This window comes from Phaenicophaeus curvirostris, chromosome 3, assembly GCF_032191515.1.
Source record: "Phaenicophaeus curvirostris isolate KB17595 chromosome 3, BPBGC_Pcur_1.0, whole genome shotgun sequence".
NCBI lineage: Eukaryota > Metazoa > Chordata > Aves > Cuculiformes > Cuculidae > Phaenicophaeus > Phaenicophaeus curvirostris.
Genome location: NC_091394.1, coordinates 76,732,114 through 76,752,033, shown reverse-complemented (window position 1 = coordinate 76,752,033; position 19,920 = coordinate 76,732,114). Strand labels below are relative to the sequence as shown.

Genomic DNA, 19,920 nt, shown 5'->3' with positions numbered 1-19,920 from the left:
TATCAGAAGTACACTAATACTAGAAATACACCAGAATTTGAACTACACCATTAGCAGAACTATCTAGAGCTACATTTAAAAGTAGGATTCTCTTAACTGAACAATTTTATATAAGTAACCAGAAAATGCATAAGAAAAATCGTTATGAGGAAAGACTTACTTAGTTCAAGTCTTACTGATAATCGCTTTAAGCATTACCTTCTTTTTACCATATTTTCATGAAAAGGTTTAAATGATTTTTTTTTGGGTGGTTGCTACAAAAACAAGTGATAACTTCTTATCAAATATTAGCTAGCTTTCTACAAGCCTAGTTGTTCTTTCTCCCTCATGTAACCAGAGGGAGTTACTCAAGTGCCAGTACTGCTAGGATGAGTGCAGATACTGTCTTGCAATCTCACACTTGCCTGACTGCACAGATCATAGTCACCCATTCAGTTTGCTCACCCATAGGCTGGGTCAACACAGGCACTTTGCTTGCATGAGAAAACATATACACCTTTGAAAATGTGACAAGGGATGTAAAGTACTCCGGTGACTTGAAGTCTCCAAAGGTTCCCCTTCTGTGCACCAGTGCACGCTGTTTATAACAACTCTTCTGTCACTGGGGTGAGATGGTCCTTTATTAGCCTGCCTTCCTCTTAAATTATGCCTTCACTTTAGTGCCAACTGAAACTGTTTACTCTGGCTGAATTTGCTCTGCACAGATTACTGCATTCATGTAAAATTCAGTAGTTTCGCATATCCACCAACTGACATACGAACAAAAAACATAGTAAATATGCCATCTCTGCTTCCCAGTGAAACCTGAAGCTTGTCAGCAGTGAAAGTGGGCACAGCTCCTGTTTGGAATTACCATTCAAATTTCACCTTCTTTCTCACAGGCTAGGGCTGGTATTTTCCAGGGCTCTAGAGTTAGGAACCCCCATCCGCTACACTCTCCTAGATCTGTAGAAACTTTATTAACTCTTCAGTGCAGGACTGCTGCTCACAAGTCTCTTAGTCTCCCACTCAGGAGATGGGTATATATTAAAAAAAAAAGAGAAGAAATGGATTTGCTGTCTTCATAAACACTTTTGTTAGATTTAAAATCTTGCCCTATTTTGAATCAAGATGAAAAGTCCATATTCACCACCACTCAAGGAATCCAACAACATGGTTTATTTGAAATATTTCCTGTTGATAGTTTTTAAATATCTTACTTCAGTTTCAGTGTTTATCCTTAAGAAAAAAACACCCAAGAAACAGGAACTGCATTATTTAAACTATATAAGTGGGGTGTTTCTGACAATTTCAAATCTTTTCTAATGCAAGCACATGCTGAGTTGAGAGATTTGTCCAGTTTGACCCTGTTCTGCAAACAATTTCAGCGAACAGATGCTTCTGGTAAAAACAATTCATTAAAAAAATTCCCCAAACCTCTAATGTACATCACAGAAAACAGATACTGATCACTTAGTTATAAAGACCTGGCAAGCAATCATCTTCTGCTTTTTTTCAGAAGCTTCAGCTTCCACAGCCACTGAGTTTTACAGAAGGTGGTTGTGCACATCCAGTTCTACCCTTGAGTAACTTCTAAACACTTCTGTCTTTCCTCACTCTTTGTTTTCCTTTTCCTCTCTGATTTAGCCCCACTATGCAGCTCCTGCAAGAACCTGAGCATCAGAGATAGTTGAGACTATAGAGAAAACTGAAGAATAAATGCATAAATCCACCAGTCAGCTTTAGGTATTGCTGCATTCGAAGGGCTGTTTCAGACATACCTGTGAGGACTTGTGAGAGCGCCAGCTGTACTGGTGACTGTGGAGACTAGCCAGCAAAATATTTTCATCGGTATCCACCTGGCCAAACCGCAGCGTCTCTTGTGTGTCATTACAGATCACAAAATGGCTGAAGACCAACTCCTCTGCCTCTGGGCATTGGTTCTGAAAGGAGAGGGATATGAAGGCCAATAAGTATCAGATTAATTGTAAGACATTTGGCAGCTGTCTGCCCAGTGGCAACTGCTACAACACAGAAATGCTTCAAGATCTCTTGCCATTAGCTTTGCTCTCATAGTACCCTGCTCTCTGTAAAAACTAGTGTTCGAGTTGACAAAATATGTCTTAAGACTTAACATATTTTACTTGATGTTTCTGTAATGCAAATCTTAAGGATTTAAAACTACAAGAAAATCTAGATTTTCTAACTTCCATGAAAGAACAAAATCAATTTCAGTTGGAAATTACATGTCACATAGGGCAGGTGGGACACTACAGGCTGAGCAGAGAGGCATGAGGAGGTTTCTCCATGCTTGACAACTGATCTCTCGGGCCAAGAAGCTGCACTTCCTCTTCCCCAGCTGCTGCTTCAGTCTGCAGCAGCAGACTCTTCTCTCTCCTGATACCATGACACTTAAAAAAATAACTAAACAAAAAGTAGGAGACATGGGAAGAGTATTCTCACAGCTCCACAAAGCTAGTTTGAAAATGCATCGTGCAATTTGACCGTCTAACAGGAAAAATCAGAAACTATCACAGCTTTAAAAAGTATTTTAGATTTTACAATACTACATCTCCTGCATGCAGCATCCTTCCATCCCTCTCTTTCTGTTTTTCATCTGGCTGCTTGTCACTCTGTTGACACAATGAGATTATATGATAGTCATAAAAACTACCAGAGCTACAGGTCTTCAGCCCCTGAAGGCATGAACTATAATTCCCTATACGGGAGAGGTCAAAGTGTGACTGACAATTTGATTCCGAGATCACCTCTCATATATTTCTGTCCTAGTCACTACTGGGCTGGCACCTTCCACTTACAAGAAACTATCTAGCAACCATAACAATTACTGCAAGAAAGAACATTTAGTCTTCATGCAGTTTAGTGGCTGTAACACAAAAAACTCATCCTCTTGTGCTTTTCGTTACCTCTTTTTGACCCATCTCTCTTAGCACACACTTTGGACAATGCTTTATTGTTGGTTGGTTCTCTTCTCTCCACAATACAGCCCAGCTGCTCTTTTCTCACCCTTTCTTCCCATGACATTTTCTCTAACTTAAGGGACCACCGTGGTCTTTGAGAGCTGGTTCTGTTTCCCCTCCTTGGTCTCTCAACGGACCTTTCAAAAACACATAATGAAGCTAGCACCTCCTCTGCCTATGATCATATAGGTCTCAAGTTCTTTGATAACAATGTGCCTGGAAGCCTGCAGAAATTCAGAGATCAAACAAGACAAAGAGAAGTATTTCCTCATAGATCCCTATGGATCCTTAGTTATCCATGAAAAACAGTTTGTAGCACATTGCTGGGTGATACATGTGGAACAGATTTTCTGCAAAGTGAAATGTGCAAAGCATGTCCAATTTAGCATCCTTGAATGCATGTCCACTACCGTTATTAACTTCAGAAGAACGTAAGGTGTGGGTTGCAATTCCTTTTTTCACTGAATGCCAGAATGGTTGCCTGGGAGTGTTTGTGCAAAAAATTATTCACTCTTGGAGCATTTAAGCATGAGAATATTTAGATTAAGACTTCTCTCCAAGTCTCATGAATTTTTCTGCAAAAGATCAGGTAACTTCTGTGGAACAAGAATCAGATGAGCATAACCAAACCCTCACATTTTCAAAGCAGTAAAACTCATTACAGAGCAATATGCCTGTATCTCATTCAGTAGGAGATCTGGATATGCTGAAGGGTGATGCTTGCAGTACCTCTTCAGAGTGCAGAATTTAGTTTGGCATTTTCTAGTGGTGGATCTATGACTTCTTACTGTCAAGATGCCATACCCACATTTCTACCACAAATACATATATTCCTGTTGCAGCTTTGCAAAATGTTCTTTTTAAAAGGAAGGATTTACTATCCATAGAGCTCAGCATGTTGTTACAGTCAAACCTAGATATAACCCCAGGGGACTTTAAGAAAACTCTTTTCTCCAATACATTTTCTTGCTAATTATGGCCGGAAGAATACCACCAGAAGATGATGAACTTCATTCTTTTTACCTGACTATTACTGTCAAACTAAGTCAATGCAGACTGTAGCTTCTTGCATTTTCTGAAGGAAAAAGGGAATCTAGCAAGTTTCAATCATGTCTTGAGTTTTTGACATGTGCAGAACTCCTAAATTCTACTGGGGGAATATTATCACATCAGGGATTATTAATAGACTTCTGCACATCAATCATTAGTCTTAAATGCTAGACTTGCTATCAGAATACACTACTTTTATCAACAATGCTTCTCAGAATTAAGCAAAAGAGGTATTTAAGCTCAATTTTATAACAAAGTTATCCAAAGTTTTATTATCCAAAGTTTTACCTAAGGAAACACCAAGATTTGCATAATCAGGAGTTGCTCCGTGCTGCCAGGCTTAAGAGAGCTACTGATGATTCAAGTCTTGATAATAACAGCTGACCAAAGGATAATCAAGGTAGCTTGGGGATGCTTTAGCTCATTATGGCAACTATGCACCATACAGGTAAGATTACATGCAACTCTCGTTCTCCTTGCAGTAAATGTAGGAGGCTTCTTCCAGACAGGGTACTGCCCATGCTTCTCGGTCCCTGGACAGTTGCAGCAGCTCCCTGCACCCACTTCAGGGAACTAGACTCAAAATTTGCTGCTAAATTCTGAAAGTAGAAGCTTCTACAGTAAGCAGAAAGGGACCAAAACCCCCTAGAAATAATCAACAGAAGGACAGAGTGAGGAAATCTTGATTGAAAAAAGAGTGGTAGAGAAACCAGACATAATAAAAACAAACAGAAGTGGGCTATTTGTGTGGCAGTGATGCTGAAGGGCTGAATGATGACTGCAGGAGCTGAAAACACCTAAGTGTGGATTAGAAAAAAAATGCCCTCTCTGAATGAAAACAGCAAATCAAAAGAATGAGCGAAAGATCAACAGCCTGAATCAGATACAGATTAGGGTCAGTTCCTGGGGGACAATTTCCTGCCCCTCTTTAGATCAGTTTTCAGCTGTTCTTTTCTCTCAGAGAGGCCTGGAAAGTGTTTCTCCTTTATTGGGCTTTCAAATATTTTGTGAATTCTATTTAGAGAGGTGAAAAACATCTCACATAATACTAGTCACCAGGCTTTCCATGTCTCAGGACTTTCTGCTCATGTCTCAGCTCATAGCTATTTCAAAGCATTTCTGGATTTGGAAAAAAAACACATAAAAGCCTAGGCCTCTTTATATGTACAAAGTTATTTTCTTTGTGCTTCACAAGCTACCAAAGAACTGTGCAAGCTTTCTCTCTCACACACGCACACACGCTCTCTCTCTAGTACTTAATCATGTTTTATGGACAGGAAGTCTTTAGCAATTTTCTTATCTACCTTAAAGTTCCTCTAAGAGTAAAGAACACTTTCCTTCTGAACATCTAAGTTTCATTCTTATGTCAGCATCCTGACATTATCAGCTGAAAAGTTAAATTGCAGCTACATGCAAATTTTCTGTAACCTTTTCCTTTGTTCTTTGTCCTTAGGATAGAAGGATGGGGAAACTACTGCGATCAGAGATGTCATTCTGACTGATTCCAGATCATTAAGAAAACTTATGCAACTGCCAAAAGAAAGGTTAAGCACCACACAGACCTCGAGGAAAAGAAGTTCTAATGGTTTAAACCAGGTTTAAAACAGGAGCTTTTATAACTTCTGAGGGGTTTAGGAAAACATTTGCAGTTCAAGACCACAAAGGAATAGTTTTTGTCCCCAGGAATACTCACTTAGTACCATACCCAGGGAGCCGTTTTCTCAGCTGACCCTCCCTAGGTATCACAGAGTAGTAATGATAAAAAATAATTTGTGAAGGCTTAAATGCCCAAATAAAGGTAAAAACCCCCGAACTTTCCCCCCGTACATTCACAGGAGACATGCGTTCTCTATATCTCACTTGATACTTTGTGTGTTATTATTAAATAATAAAACTAAATTAATAACAATCTTGAAGTTCCCTGCCCAGTTATTTGATTATTAAAACCATTACTTCAGGTTTGCATTTAGATGTGCATTAGCCTGTTAATACTTGTATTTAAACAGGGATTTCAGATTATATAGTAAAATATGTCAAAAGGGGAAACTGCTTTTAAAAAGTGTTAATCCTCTCAGATTTTCAGCATGTGACTTAGAAGTATACAGCAAGTTGTATGCCTGGTGTTTTTTAGGTTTAATCTACTTTCAAAATGTTCATCATTACTTAAACAACAACAACAAAAAAATATCAGTCCATATCTAGGAAACAAAGACACTGACATCAGCTTCTGTTAATCCTGAACTCTTGACCTAAAGGTGCAGGGCCAAATTGTTTCATGCTTCATCTGTCTGTCCATTGCCTAAAACATCACTTGTTTCAGATATTAATCCAGTAAAAAATATGTGGAGAATTCAAACAACCTTTCCTGCTTATTAGATTCATGCTTCTAGTTGGCAGCACATATATTGTATTTTGTGTGAACAGCAAACATCAAACAAAGCTTATCACTGGGAAATTCATTCCTTCCCCGTGCAGTGCGTGCCACCCTCCCAATCTGGAGGTAAAACCACACACAAAACATCTTGGTAACAATTAATTTAATAAGCCATTTTGAACCCACTTGTGTGTTAACTGTTCCCTAATTTCAAAGCGGTGCAAGTTTTTAATCTCGAATACTCAGGGCTAGATACCCACCACATCAGAACATGGTGGCAAGTACCCTTGACATGAGAGGAAACGAGAAAATTACAGCAACAATTACAGAAGTATATCCTCCTGTGGCTCATGTTAACATTGCCAAATCCGTGTATAAATCAGTACCAACTATTCATAGAATGTACCTGTCAGCAATATACTATGCGACATATGGCTCTACTTAATCAAATATACAATTCCATTTTTTTCAACTCAGAATATTCCTTCAAGGCACAGAGTAGTCAGTCAGTCAGTCACACTGTGATGTGGTTTAAAACATTTAAATATTTATGCACCATATTTTATTTATATGTATAGCTATGTCTGAGAGATCTTTTTTTCTTCCATCCTAAGAGGAAACTGACCTTTCTGAAGGCCATTTTGCAGTAGTTGCCACACATGTCTTAGATGAGGGACTAGTACTAAGTCAGAAATATTTTGGGTTTAAACAGCCTACCAAGGACTCTCTTATACTTACTATGTTTGTTTTTTATTAAAAGCATTGTTCAAAATATGACAAAAACCAGAAATTGGAGCTACAAAGATTTTTGTTCACATTGATATTTGAGCCAGCTGTAAAGATTTAAATCACACTAGATCTTGTTTTATGAATGTCCTTTTGCAACAAGAAAACCATGGAATGCCCTTAAAAAAGAATTTTTTTATATAAAACAGATGTTTTATCCTTTTTGGGGGGCTTTGTTATTGTAGTGCCATGATAGGTAATTAATTCCCAGGCTCCACATAGGTCTTCAGGCAGATGAAGAGAATGATTTGATTTCAAGGCTATAGTGGAGTAAGGGAATTACAGGCCTTTGAGGGGTCATTGCAGAAGCAAAGTTCCTTATACTGGGACTAGCTTCAGCCATCAATGCTGCTTGCACAGAATGTAACGTGAGACTAGTATTGAGCTTCAATAAGGATAGAAGTAGTAACTGGAAATAATATACTCTACCACTCAGACTGAACTGTGCTTACATGGCAGGCATCACTCACGTTTTCACAAATTAAAAGAATAGTATGCATTTTGAGACCAAGATTCCGATTACTCTGATATAAATTCATGTAGTTTCTCCGAAACTCAGGCAGTTCTGGCTACATTTGCCTTTACATACAGCATTCTTTGTCTCCTAATCTTCATTGTTATGATAGAATGAATGTTTGTTAGTAAACCCCGCTTTTAGCATAAGCTAAAGCCTTTACATCTTTGACTACTTTTAATGAATGCAATTGGTACTTCAATTTGCTATTAACTTAATCACAATAGCTACATTTTTTCACTAGTGTACTTACATACCTGCTGCCAAGCCTGAATTGCTGTATTTAGGGAGTGAAGTGCATACTGGCCAAAGTTGATGAAAATGGGGTCCACCATTATCGTGCAGTCCAAGAGCCTTCCGACTGTGCTGCTGGAAATAGCAATCTGCCCCCAGATTTTGAAGGGTTTTACAACACTCTGCATAGTCACATTTCGGCACTCCAAAAGTTTACAGTCAGCTTGAGTTGAAAACTGGATCTCCTGGAACATTGACTCATCGCTCCACCGACGAAGATACACGTGAGGCTCATCAAAGGAAATTATCATATATTCTAGTTCAGATGGCATGTTTTTATCAGATAAAAATGGCTGAAGAAACTTTGGTGGTGCTGAAAAGTAAAAGAACAAACAAGACTAGGACATTACCACTGTCACATTCTGAATGTTTTTGCAAATTCTGTTTTATCTACTTGTACATATGGTGAAAACAAGTAAAATTCATCAGAGACTCAAGATTTCTGAAATCTGAAATTAATCCTGTTCACACTGTTTATTAGACGCAAAATAGAACTGCAATTAACAGCAGCTGCAAACATTAAGTATCTGCAAATCAAAATCTTCATGGTAAACAGAGCAGCCAAGCAACTGCTTTATCTATATGCTGCACAATACTTTGGATTGTCACCTATTTGTAGCAGACACCATATTTCTATGAGAATTTTTGCTACAGCAGATGTATATGATATTCTACATATAGCACATTATGAACACAATAACAAATAGCAATATAACATTTAATGACACGTGACTGTGCATGCTAACAGGCTCCACAATGAAAATTGCCTTTGCTGTGATTACAGAGTATTCAAGACCACAAACCCACTGAGATGCAACATATTAGCTCATAATACTAGAAATTAAACAAAACAGTATCCCCAGACTAAAGCATGAGAAATATATAATAAAAAAAGATACAATAAGTTTTGTGCTCTCTTAGTTTTTAACATAGCACAATGGAGCCCCCAAACTTAAGGCCTTTAGGTGCTATAACAACGGCAGCATCAGCATAAACTTTGTCGCTGTTGAAAAATGAAACAGCTGAGGTTGATTTTAACCTGAATTTTGCTTTTTTTTCCAGTGTGTATAGTTTTAAAGATCAAGCCTCTGGAATTGAGCATAATAGCGAGGAAGATTAGGTACTGATAGAGGTAGCTGATAGACGAGGAATTATTTGCTAGTCACTATGTGTCAGTGTTGGTACGATTTGATCATGCATATATTATAGTGGTTGCAGCAACACAAAAACTACTTATGCAGAAAGCTGGCCCTGTCAAAATTATCAAAGATATTTGCTCATCTTTCGTGGAAAGCATTCCTGGCATTTGAAAATCAGACAATAATCTAAAGATCTCTTGGAATGTTCTTGCCATTAATGCAATGACAGAGAGCGCTGAACGAAACCAGATGTATCTCCAAAAGTGATCATAATTGAAATAACAGTTAAATCTGCCGTTCTCAGAGCTCTTCCAAGGAATTCTTACCAAGGGGGTTGCAAAATCTTGAAATATTTTAATAGTGCTGTTAATTTGGTGGAAAATTTAAAAGCTCAAATTCATTCACTAAGATGGCTCAAAACTGAAGTGGCACCTGCTGTCACTAATCAGAGTACGAAAACCAGATGGCTTCTACAGTTACCCATTCCGGAGGGAGGAAGGGGACTGATCAGCCAGCCCCACTGCCTACCGTAAGCACATTCACAGTGCACAGAAGGCATCAGTTTTACCCTGAAGTCTGTGCCACCGGTGGCTGCTGGTGATCATTTATTTCAAGAATGCCTGTTTGAATGAAATGGGGACTACAGACAGCAAAACAGTGAGTAAGCAGCACGTATGAACTATATGCTTTTCTTAATCTACATAAAGGACTACATACCTGTGCCTAGTTGATCAAGATGATGGCAGAGGTGGACTTCCAAATAAGTAAATTGGATCAACACACTCAGTGATGGCACAAACCAAGGAGTAAAACAGGAGTCAACCCTGGTACAGGCTGCCAGTGCTGTAGGGGTTACAAGCTGATCACACACACTTTGAGAGCCAGATTCACTTTCTGAGCTGTGGAAGGTACATAGCAAAGTAGCAGTTAAGCACTTCCAGTAATTGTTGACCACATGCAATGTTGGTTTTCTGAAACAGCCAATATCGCCATTTTCTTTAAACTGCTAATGTTAGCGTAGGTACTTTTTCCCAAGCAGAACATAGCAGACAAGACTGCAATCCAACAATGCTGTTATCACACTGCACTTCCAATTTACAAACTGAAACACGTGAATCACAGATGTGAAGCATATTTACAGAAAAATAAAAAAGAAAATATACCAGGTATCCTTAATTGTTGAGATAGCTAAACAGAGTACATTACCATTATTAAAGCTACAAGAATGAGCTGAATATTAATCTGGTGAAGAGAATGATTTTTTTTTTGTTTTATTTTGAGGATACCAACTCACAACCATCGAACTACTTCTGTGCATAAACCCTGTAGTTGTATGCTTTTCTCTTCCCCCTTCTCATTCTACAGTCATCATTTAAAAAGAATGAGTGCTATAAACTCAGCCTGGAGCCTTTTATTAGCACCTATTACACCATATTAACTATATATTTAAAATGCCACCCCACTGACTTTTTTTTTCATAGCCGAGCTCCTGATGCCATGAATTTCCAAGCATTATCTTTCAGTCTCTTGAGAGAAACTAACACTACATCACAATTCTATAGGTTGCTAAGACACCACTGAAGTACAAATAAACTTTCTAATACAAGCCAAATATATTCCCAATGTTCCTTATTCTCACACTCTTTGCAGTTTGGCACTAAAGAGTTTTAGTTTAAAAGCACAGACTTGATTCAAGAAAGCTAAATCCATGTCCTCAGTCCAATACTGCTTTCATTTTTAAAATAAAATTTAATGTAGAGTTAACTAAGTCCAACTTACTATTCTTGAATGAATAGATTCCCATTGACAGTTTAAAGATAAAACATTTTATATTCAAACTCAAGTTTAAGTTTGAACACTGGCTTTCAAAGCAACACGTGTTTAACTGCAAAATCATGCACAAATATAGTAGGTACTCCAAAATGCATAGAATTCCATGGATAGGTGAATCCAGAAGTATTATTTGGTGTTACAGTACAGTAACAAAGTAGCTAGTATAGTATTTATTTATGGTGTTTAAATCCAACTTTAGACTTGTGGACATAAATCAAAATACCGGTGTAGCAGTAAAACACCATTAAAATTAGCTAATTATCAAAGAAACAAGATAGGGTATCAAGAATGGATTAGGCTGGTGAAGGATGTAATAGAGACCACTTAAACCTGCTTTCCTGAGCTGCTTTACCTCTTCAAATTGGCTGCTTACATTTAAAAATGGTGTTGTAGGCCTTTTGAGAACTGGCGTGTTTGGAAATAAAATTCTTCTATGTGTTCACATGACAATACATCTATGGGAGTGGAGCAGAGTCAGAGAAATGGGATGTGTTTCTTTGCTCTGCCATGAATATTCCTTAGGTTGTTGGAAAAAAACATAAAAGCAAATCAAAACATGACCAAAATTCATATGCTGATTTAGGCTATTAAATACTTTTGAATCTATGAAACTGCTTAGTTCTCTTGGAATGTTAAGATTATCTCTACATATTTTAAGATTTTTTGGTCATTGCATTTTGATTAGAAACAAATTCAGGGACATGGAATCAAAATACAAAAAGGGTAGAGGGGTGCACAGAAATGTTAACCAACTTATGAGGAACTCTTAAAAAAATTATACCTTGATTTTCTGAATTAAGACTTAGCTCACACAAACAGCTATAACACTAACTGCAATAAATGGTAAGGATATTTATTTCTGAAATTTGAGGTTTAGTCTGAAATTATAAATTTATTTTCCTCAGAAACCTCCTCCTTGAGTCACCTATCAGTGACTTGGTGTTTCTTTTTCCTTAAGATATTTTTTTTGTGATGGATATTTTCATAAAATAAAAACCAAACTCCTCCAAATTCCTGTCTAGTCGAATTTTATATAGATGCTTTTTATTTATTGAGCATTTTACTACAATAGGACCTTCGTCATTTCTCATTCATAACCACAACTATTACAGGGCAATATGACCTGCTTGATGCAGGAGGAAATGTGGCAGAAGCTTCATGCCAGGGAAATAATTTAAAGCATTTAGCCATACTTTGCCCTGATTTTTCTGCCCCACAAGTAACACAGCAATAAGAAGCAGTACTCTGGAACTTAAAATCTAAGAGCAAAAAGATGCAAAATTGTGTTTTGTTTCCTCATGGAGAACACCCCACCACTGATATGATTCCCTAACAACCTTCAGAGTCCAACCACATGGTTAAAAAACTAACCACAAGGTAAATGAGGGTGGGGCAATGCTGCTCCCTGGGACAGAACTAGCCTTGCATTCCCTCCTGTTAGGCAGTGGAGGAATGAGACAAGCAAGACAATGTGGGCTAAGCCATATTTTTAGAAGGGAAAGTCACTCTAGAGAGGGACTATAATCTGAAAAGAAATGCAATGAGGATTCTCTCATCACTGTTCTCCTTTCTGACCAGGCTTTGTTCAAATGTTATTGTTTTATCTGTGAAGGGGTCCATCTGAATTTTACTCAGCCAGAAATCAAACCCAGAATTATAGACCCCATTTTGTTATGAAAATAACAATACAGTAACAGTGTAAATCAGTTAAAGTACAAAACATAATAAAAGCAGCACCCAAATTACTACCATATTGCCTTAAAAGCAGAACTGTAATAAGAGATTATAATATTGAATGAACGTTTTTTAAAGGGGGACTGTAGTCCTTACAATTACTACCATGACTTTAATTAGATCTCATTTAAACTTTTTGGCTAGGTAGACTTCTGTCACACCCTTAACGCTACTTCCATCTTTTACCTTCTATAATGGACGGAAATCAGACACAGTCCTTCATCACATGCTGTGCACGAATAGGAAATAAAGCAGCGTTAGCTAAAACCCCAGGAAATTTTCTGCTGTCTTGGTGAACAACAGTAGGATGATTAATGTCACAGAGGCAGATCTGACTATGAAATCAAAATCTGTGCATCAAATGAGTACAATATCAGAAAAACCCACATTCCCTTGGGTTCTTTGGAGCTACAAAAATGCAGTGTGGACTGTCCACAACTTTTCAGCTGTGTAGAAAAGGAGTAACTAGCTTCTACTGCTTTGCATTTGGCACAACACGTTGAGGGATGGGTATAGTAAAGCCAGAGGAAATTCTAAATAAAACTGACCTGAATTTAACACCATTTTTTTTTCTTTAATCCTGAGCAATATCAAATTTTTTAAAATGGAAAATACCTACATTTGAAGTCATCATACATTAGAAAGCACGACGTTTTCACATCATGCAAAGCAGTTCAAGTTAAATACATGGCAATTGGGAACAATGATTTAACAGTGACCTGCATTAATCTTATTATTTTAAGAGTAGAATATTTAAACCAAAACTGCCATTTGTGATGAAACCACAACATGGGAAAATATCCACTGGGAAGACGAAAGAGACCACTTAACTGATTTAATTTATGACTCAAATGCTGGTCTGAACCCTAATTGTTAAGAGGTCAAAATCCAGTACATCTACTTCGAATAAAAGTTAAAACAATTAGAAAGAAACATGATCATGATTCCTTACTTTAATTTTTAAAAAGTAGCAATTTAAGGCTTATTTAAAGGGTTTTGTACTTGTTTCATGGTTTGTATCTTAGGGCATTTTCAATTACTATTTCACATTAGTATGTCAGTAATTATTAAAATACTGTTTACATTACACAGGAGATGCACAAACGTTGTAACATAACCCGTTTAAACAAAGAGTAAGAAAACCTTCCCAACCTCACCAGGGAGGGGCCTGAGTGTCTCACCAACTGAACAGAACTTTCAATAAAAGTAACTTACACTATAATTTGCTAGTCCTGCAACATGAAAAAGCAACCTTTAAAAATAATTTATTCTATGATAATTTCCTTTTAATCCCCTATTTGAAGGTCTTCCATAAAACAGTTATTTATGCCATATACGATTCCTTCCATAGATACTACACACTAAACCCCAAAGGGGATGCTAATTTATTTAATAATGACTTCAGATTTGTTCATTCATTGAATAAGCATACATAAATGTTCATTCAAATATTATTCATTCATTGGATAATGAATGGTCTACAGAATTCTTAAAAATAAACATAATATACATACATACTATGTCCTTAAGCAGATAGCTCCTTGATTTTTATACTTCCTGATCAATCTCAGAAAGAGCTGGCATACCACAGGATTTGGATCATAACATCTTTGCATATTCCCATATTCATTATTGGTTGATATACTTCAGCCTGCCAGCTACTGCTCAACATATCAGCTGGATCCACATCCTCTCACAAATCTTGTTTTCCTGTCACACGAGCCACATAAGTTTCATACTTTATAACTGATGTTAAGAGTAAGTAATAAAGTACCTAAACAGAAGGGATCAGCTATCTGGTAATAACAATTAGCATATCATAGAGGTTACCACAAAAACCCCCCTGCAGAATATGAAGGAAAAATATTATCATTGAGGAGCAGCTGCAAGCATATGGCAGCTGTTAGAGACCGACCTAAAATACAAGTAAATAAACTTAAACTAAGCATTTTTATACTTTACAATTAATAGCAAATTAAACTTGCTAATCAATCATACAGTTACAGCATGCCAATGCTGTAATATCAAATTATTATGAGTCTCCAGAAAAAAATGAGATTCAACTTTTATACAGTCTTTACTTCTTGCTCTCATTTGCAGACACCCTCTGCCTTGAAGTTCTCTGGTCCAACACTTGGCACTGGCTTTAAGCACAACTCTTCGTGGTTCTTCTCACAAGTCTAAGATCTCATGTTAAACACTTGCTTTAGGAATGAGACTAACATTGAAATTTACCATGACACGGGGCACTCTCTCTCTCAAAACCAAAAAAGTTTGGGAATTTCTTTTGCCAAGTAGAATCCAGAATACTTTTTAGCATGCTCAGTCACAAGAAAATACCGATCCTGGTAGCAGTATGCCTGTTTGATGAAGTTAGATACAGAGCTTCAGCAAAGTAACTGCCACCATGGACTTACGCTACTAGGCATCTAGAAAGGTTGACCTTCTCTGCAGGTCCACAGTATCTGTCATCACCTCCTAAGCAAGGTTTTCCGTTTAACAGAATGTGATCATTTAGGACTTAACTGTCACCTTAAACTTGTTCTGTAGCTGTAACTACATGTATTTCAGTGCTCATGAACTGTCTCAAAACCTCATGGTCAGTGACACCTGACTGGCATGCTTTGCTCTGTCTCTAAGAAAGAGACAGTGTGCCTCAAACACCACAGGTCAAAGCCTCATCTCTGAGCAACAACCGCTCTTCCTCTACCTTTAAGTTTCACTGAGAAGGATCATTCCAGGCTGGTCACGACTACTTCTTCCACACCAGTCGTTCCTGCAGTCACCCTTAAAAAAGCCAGCAGTACAGCCTTGTTTGAAGCTAGTGAATTTCTATCTGAAACTGTGGATGAGGCAGGGAACATAATCTTTTCTCTCTTCTGATTGAAATCATGTTTTCCTAGTGCATCCTTTAGGTTTCTGGCTTCTGGATGGAGTTTACCCTGACCTACATGAATCTTTAACTTTCCAGCCTACTGTTGGTTCATGCAGATGTAAACGAGGCCTCTTAAAACTATAATAAAATCCTCAGGACAAGAGTATCAGGACTAGCGACTCTGCAGTCTTCATACAGTTGCCTAAGGAGCTAGCAGTTTGTAACACCTTCCCTTGACTTACCCCTTTCTCCTTGTTAATTGATTTTCAAACGTTTCAGTAGTGTGGTACATGCTTTTTTCTGCCTTCTTTCCTTTCCTGCTATGCCTTTTTGGTGACCTGCTAATACTTCAGTTTAATTCCTGTTTTTTTTTAAGTTGTAGTTTCTGCTCTAGCTTTATGTGTACACACACAGTCTGAAGGACATAGTGCTTCTAATATCATGGCTGTGGTGGACAGAGCAATCATCTTTCTTTCACTCCTATGGAACCTCAAAGGCCATTAGGATATTTCTGCCCCATTACAACTTGGCACCCTGATACCACTGAGAGGTCACTATTGTGGAGCAGGCCTGCAGCCTCCCATCTGAAAACTCATGAGTTTAGACCTTCTAGGCATGTGGATACATGTTGTGCTGTAAAATGTTTCTGATGTTAATCACAGTCTAAACTGGTTTTATTTTTTTTCTTAATTATTTAACCCTAGACTCCTACTGAATGATTACTACTCATTAGCTTATCAGGGCTCCCCAAACAAAACATTGTGTATATTGATGAACCCTATTTGAGCAGAAAACAATAAACATGATTACAGAGCCAAATGCCCTGATGAAAAAAATCTACTAAATTTCACTACTTCATTTTCAGTTCCCACTGAGTTCACATTTCTGTGGTGTTAAGCTGACCAGGAAGGCAATTTCGCCAAGGTCCCACATTCAGAGGAATTAACCTTGTCTAAAACACTTAACTTCTCAATGATGAAAATGCATTCTTTCACAATTAACATCAAGAAATCATTTTCCAACCTGATACTGTTAATGGAAACCAGATGTTAAATTTTATTCATTGATTTTGTTAGCTATGTTCATATTTCCTGATTTCTCTCAATTCTGTAGCTTCGTGTAACATGTATGTGGACGCTATGCACTCATTCAAGCATGAGCTTATACACAGACAGCAACAATCAGCAAACACCATTGATCCAATAAAGTCATCCTGGGTTTTCCACTTAAAATATAAAATGTTAAGAAGGTCTTTGAAACAAATCCTACTGCTGTTTGTGGAGAGAACTTGCACTCATTTCTTCTTACTCTACATAGTAACCAAAACTGAATGAATGCAAGAAGACTGAATATCTGTCATTGTACATTGTTCCCAGCTGTAAACATAATGAAAAATGGATCCCCAGAGTTTGAAAACATTGATTAATTTTTTTTTTACTGTTAGCATTGTAAGCAAGTTGTGTGAATAATAACTGAATGCTCTTGAAGTACTAAAGTTTGTTTAACAAATTTATAAGAGTCAAGAGGCATTGACTTGCACTGAGGACTGAATAAAGGTGATGCACAAGGGCGTACATGGAATAAGAACGTCTACTACTACACTATATGCTGGATTGCGCTTCAGCCTTCTTCGGTTAATTAGCTAATTTGTGCAGTTAAGAGGTTTCAGGATATGGCTTGTTTGTCTTCACTTTTCAGTAATCCTTGTGTTCAGAAAATGGATGAATATGATGCTGCGAGGTTGCCTATAAATCTAAGAGAGAGCTCTTTTTATACAGACTGCATGCCCTCGGGTGAATGTGAACTACAGTGTGAAGCTCATTTTAGAGCAGCTACTCTTACCACATATGAAAACAGTATCTTATTTCCAAAGTCTCTTGAAAAAGATCTCTCAAGAGTGTAGCATTAGATTTCTCTTTTCCTCTCCTCCTTTCAAATTACCTTTGGTCATCCGCCACATTCTGATTGCTGTTTAGGACAATCCTCCACAGATCGGAGGCTATGAGCTCTTTCTGATCATTCACAAGGTTGATACTGGGAAGCTGTAGTTCACAGACTTTGCTTTCTGATAGACTGAATTCTCGGAATGCAACAAACGATTTCTGAAGCTCATCCCAGTACTCCAGGCTGCAAGGAATCTGTGATAAAAGAGAGAAGGCATAATTACTTTATTCCAAATATAATGAGATTTACTGCACATGCTGAAAGTACAAAACTAACTAAACTAAATAAAAGTAAGCTGTCATATAGAAAACCAGACTTGTAACTGTTACTCAGATTCTGTGCTGTTTTGACTCAAATTAAAATGCTGCAGTATAACAATTCAAACTTTCTCTTACTACACACAGAAATCATAGAATCATAGAATGTTTGGGTTGAAGAGACCACGAAGGTCGTCTAGTCCAATTCCCCTGCAGTGAGCAGGGACATCTTCAACTAGATCAGTTTGCTCAGAAGCCCATCCAACCTGACCTTGAATGTTTCCAGGGATGGGTCATCTACTACCTCACGGGTAACCTGTTCCAGTGTTTCATCACCCTCAGTGTAAAAAATGTCTTCCTAATATGTAGTCTAAATTTATCTTCTTTTAATTTAAAACCATAACCCTTGTACTGTTGCTACAGGCCCTATTAAAAAGTTTCCCCACATCTTTCTTATAAGCCCCCTTTAAGTATTGAAAGGCTGCAATAAGGTCTCCCCAGAGTCTTCTCCAGCGTGAACAAACCCACCTCTCTCAACCTATTTTCATAGGGGGAAATAGACACTTATTCCACACTACCCAAGAATAACAAGACAATAAACCAATTCCACTAATCATTATTTGTACTATGTGGCCAAAACTTCCATCAGATATCATCACATCATGGTATCAAGGATGTTCTAACCATCACTAATTTTTTTTTTTGCTTGGACTAGCTCTTTTAATTTTATTACATAACAAAATATCAATTACCCATTTATTGCCATATTAAAATTATCAAAGATGCAAAATAAAAATGATGATAGGCAACAGAATGCCTTGTGGTGGGCCAACATATGAATAAAAATCCTGGGACAAATCATGAAGTACTTGTAATCACATGATCTTTTCTTTCATTCAATTCTTTCATTGAATATCCTATTGAGACAACTATGTGATTTTGAAAACCCAAACCCAATAACTACATAGTAGCTTCAGTTTAGTCACATCCATAATGGCAAGTCTGTAAATAACCCATCTGGATTATTTTTTGATGCGTCACTGTAATGAAGAGTATGTTAGTAGAGATATTACTAAAAAAACCAGAAGACAAATTTTAACAAAAGCATAGATTTAGAAGGAATGTGTCTTTTTTTTTTTTTGCTAAAGCATGAATGAGAATATGAATTTATAGAAACAAATGCAAAATGAGTAAGATATGAAGACTTTAGAACTAAGATCCACTTATGACACTTTTACACGCTCGAGAAAAACTGGAAGTCAAGCTGGCATAAAGCAAATAGTAAAAAAATGCATATATACATATGTATGTCCTATTACCTTTTTTTATCCCCGTGTCTGTGTGTATATATAAAGAATCAGGAATAAGGTAAGAATGTTGTAGGGATGCTAGTAAATCTAGGCATTGCTAGAAAAACCTCCCTAAGTGTTCTTCCTTGTTACTCAGTAAGGACTATAGCGCACATGGAGGTGACAGCAGGCTGATTAATTGACAGGAATGAAGGTTAAGAAGGAAAACGCAGGGAGCTCAGTGGTTCAAGCAGGAGAGGGCAAGGGAACATAAATAATCACCAAAGAATTCTGGAAGAATTAACACATGGAACCACAGAGACTCAAACAAGGTCTTAAACTACATCTGTCAAGTCTCAATGATACCTGAAGACTGAAAAAAACAACTACAGTCACGAAAACATTTTTAGGTCAGGATGAAGGAGAAGTATCTGATAACTGTCAGCAAAACTTTGATGCTAGCAATGTATATAACACAGGATATATCAATCAGGAGTGCTGATTTAATTTCAAAGACAAGTCTGAGAAAAAGGGATTGATTTAAGATCAAAAAGCACACATCTTATATATAAAGATAGAAACACATTTGATTTTAAGCTGCATAGTCAGCTGGAAATGGTGAAGATACATAAACGTCTGCTGGAAAATTATCAGGCAATATGATGACACCTGGAAAAAGCAAATGCCACCCTGAGAGTCATCAGGTGAGATATTTCCAAAAGAGAAGGAAAAATATTAATTGACTTGCACATGACACCAACGGAGCCTCTTCTAGCATAAGGCACGTATTTCTAATTATTCTTGTTAAAGTTGCATTAATTCACACTGGGATCTGTGCAGAGTTGAGCATGAAGGAAGATAAGAGAAGCAC

General features: G+C 37.4%; 1 protein-coding gene across 1 annotated transcript in view; it reads right to left on the bottom strand.

Moving 5' to 3' along the window:
* Positions 1–19,920, bottom strand: part of VPS13B (vacuolar protein sorting 13 homolog B) — a 435,364-nt gene that overhangs the window by 44,789 nt on the left and 370,655 nt on the right. The window contains exons 40-43 of the mRNA XM_069854414.1: positions 17,501–17,697; positions 9,835–10,016; positions 7,942–8,291; positions 1,761–1,922 (exon numbers count right to left, since the gene is read on the bottom strand). Of these exons, the coding sequence (XP_069710515.1) occupies positions 1,761–1,922; positions 7,942–8,291; positions 9,835–10,016; positions 17,501–17,697 (891 nt within the window). The remainder of the gene's footprint in view (positions 1–1,760; positions 1,923–7,941; positions 8,292–9,834; positions 10,017–17,500; positions 17,698–19,920) is intronic.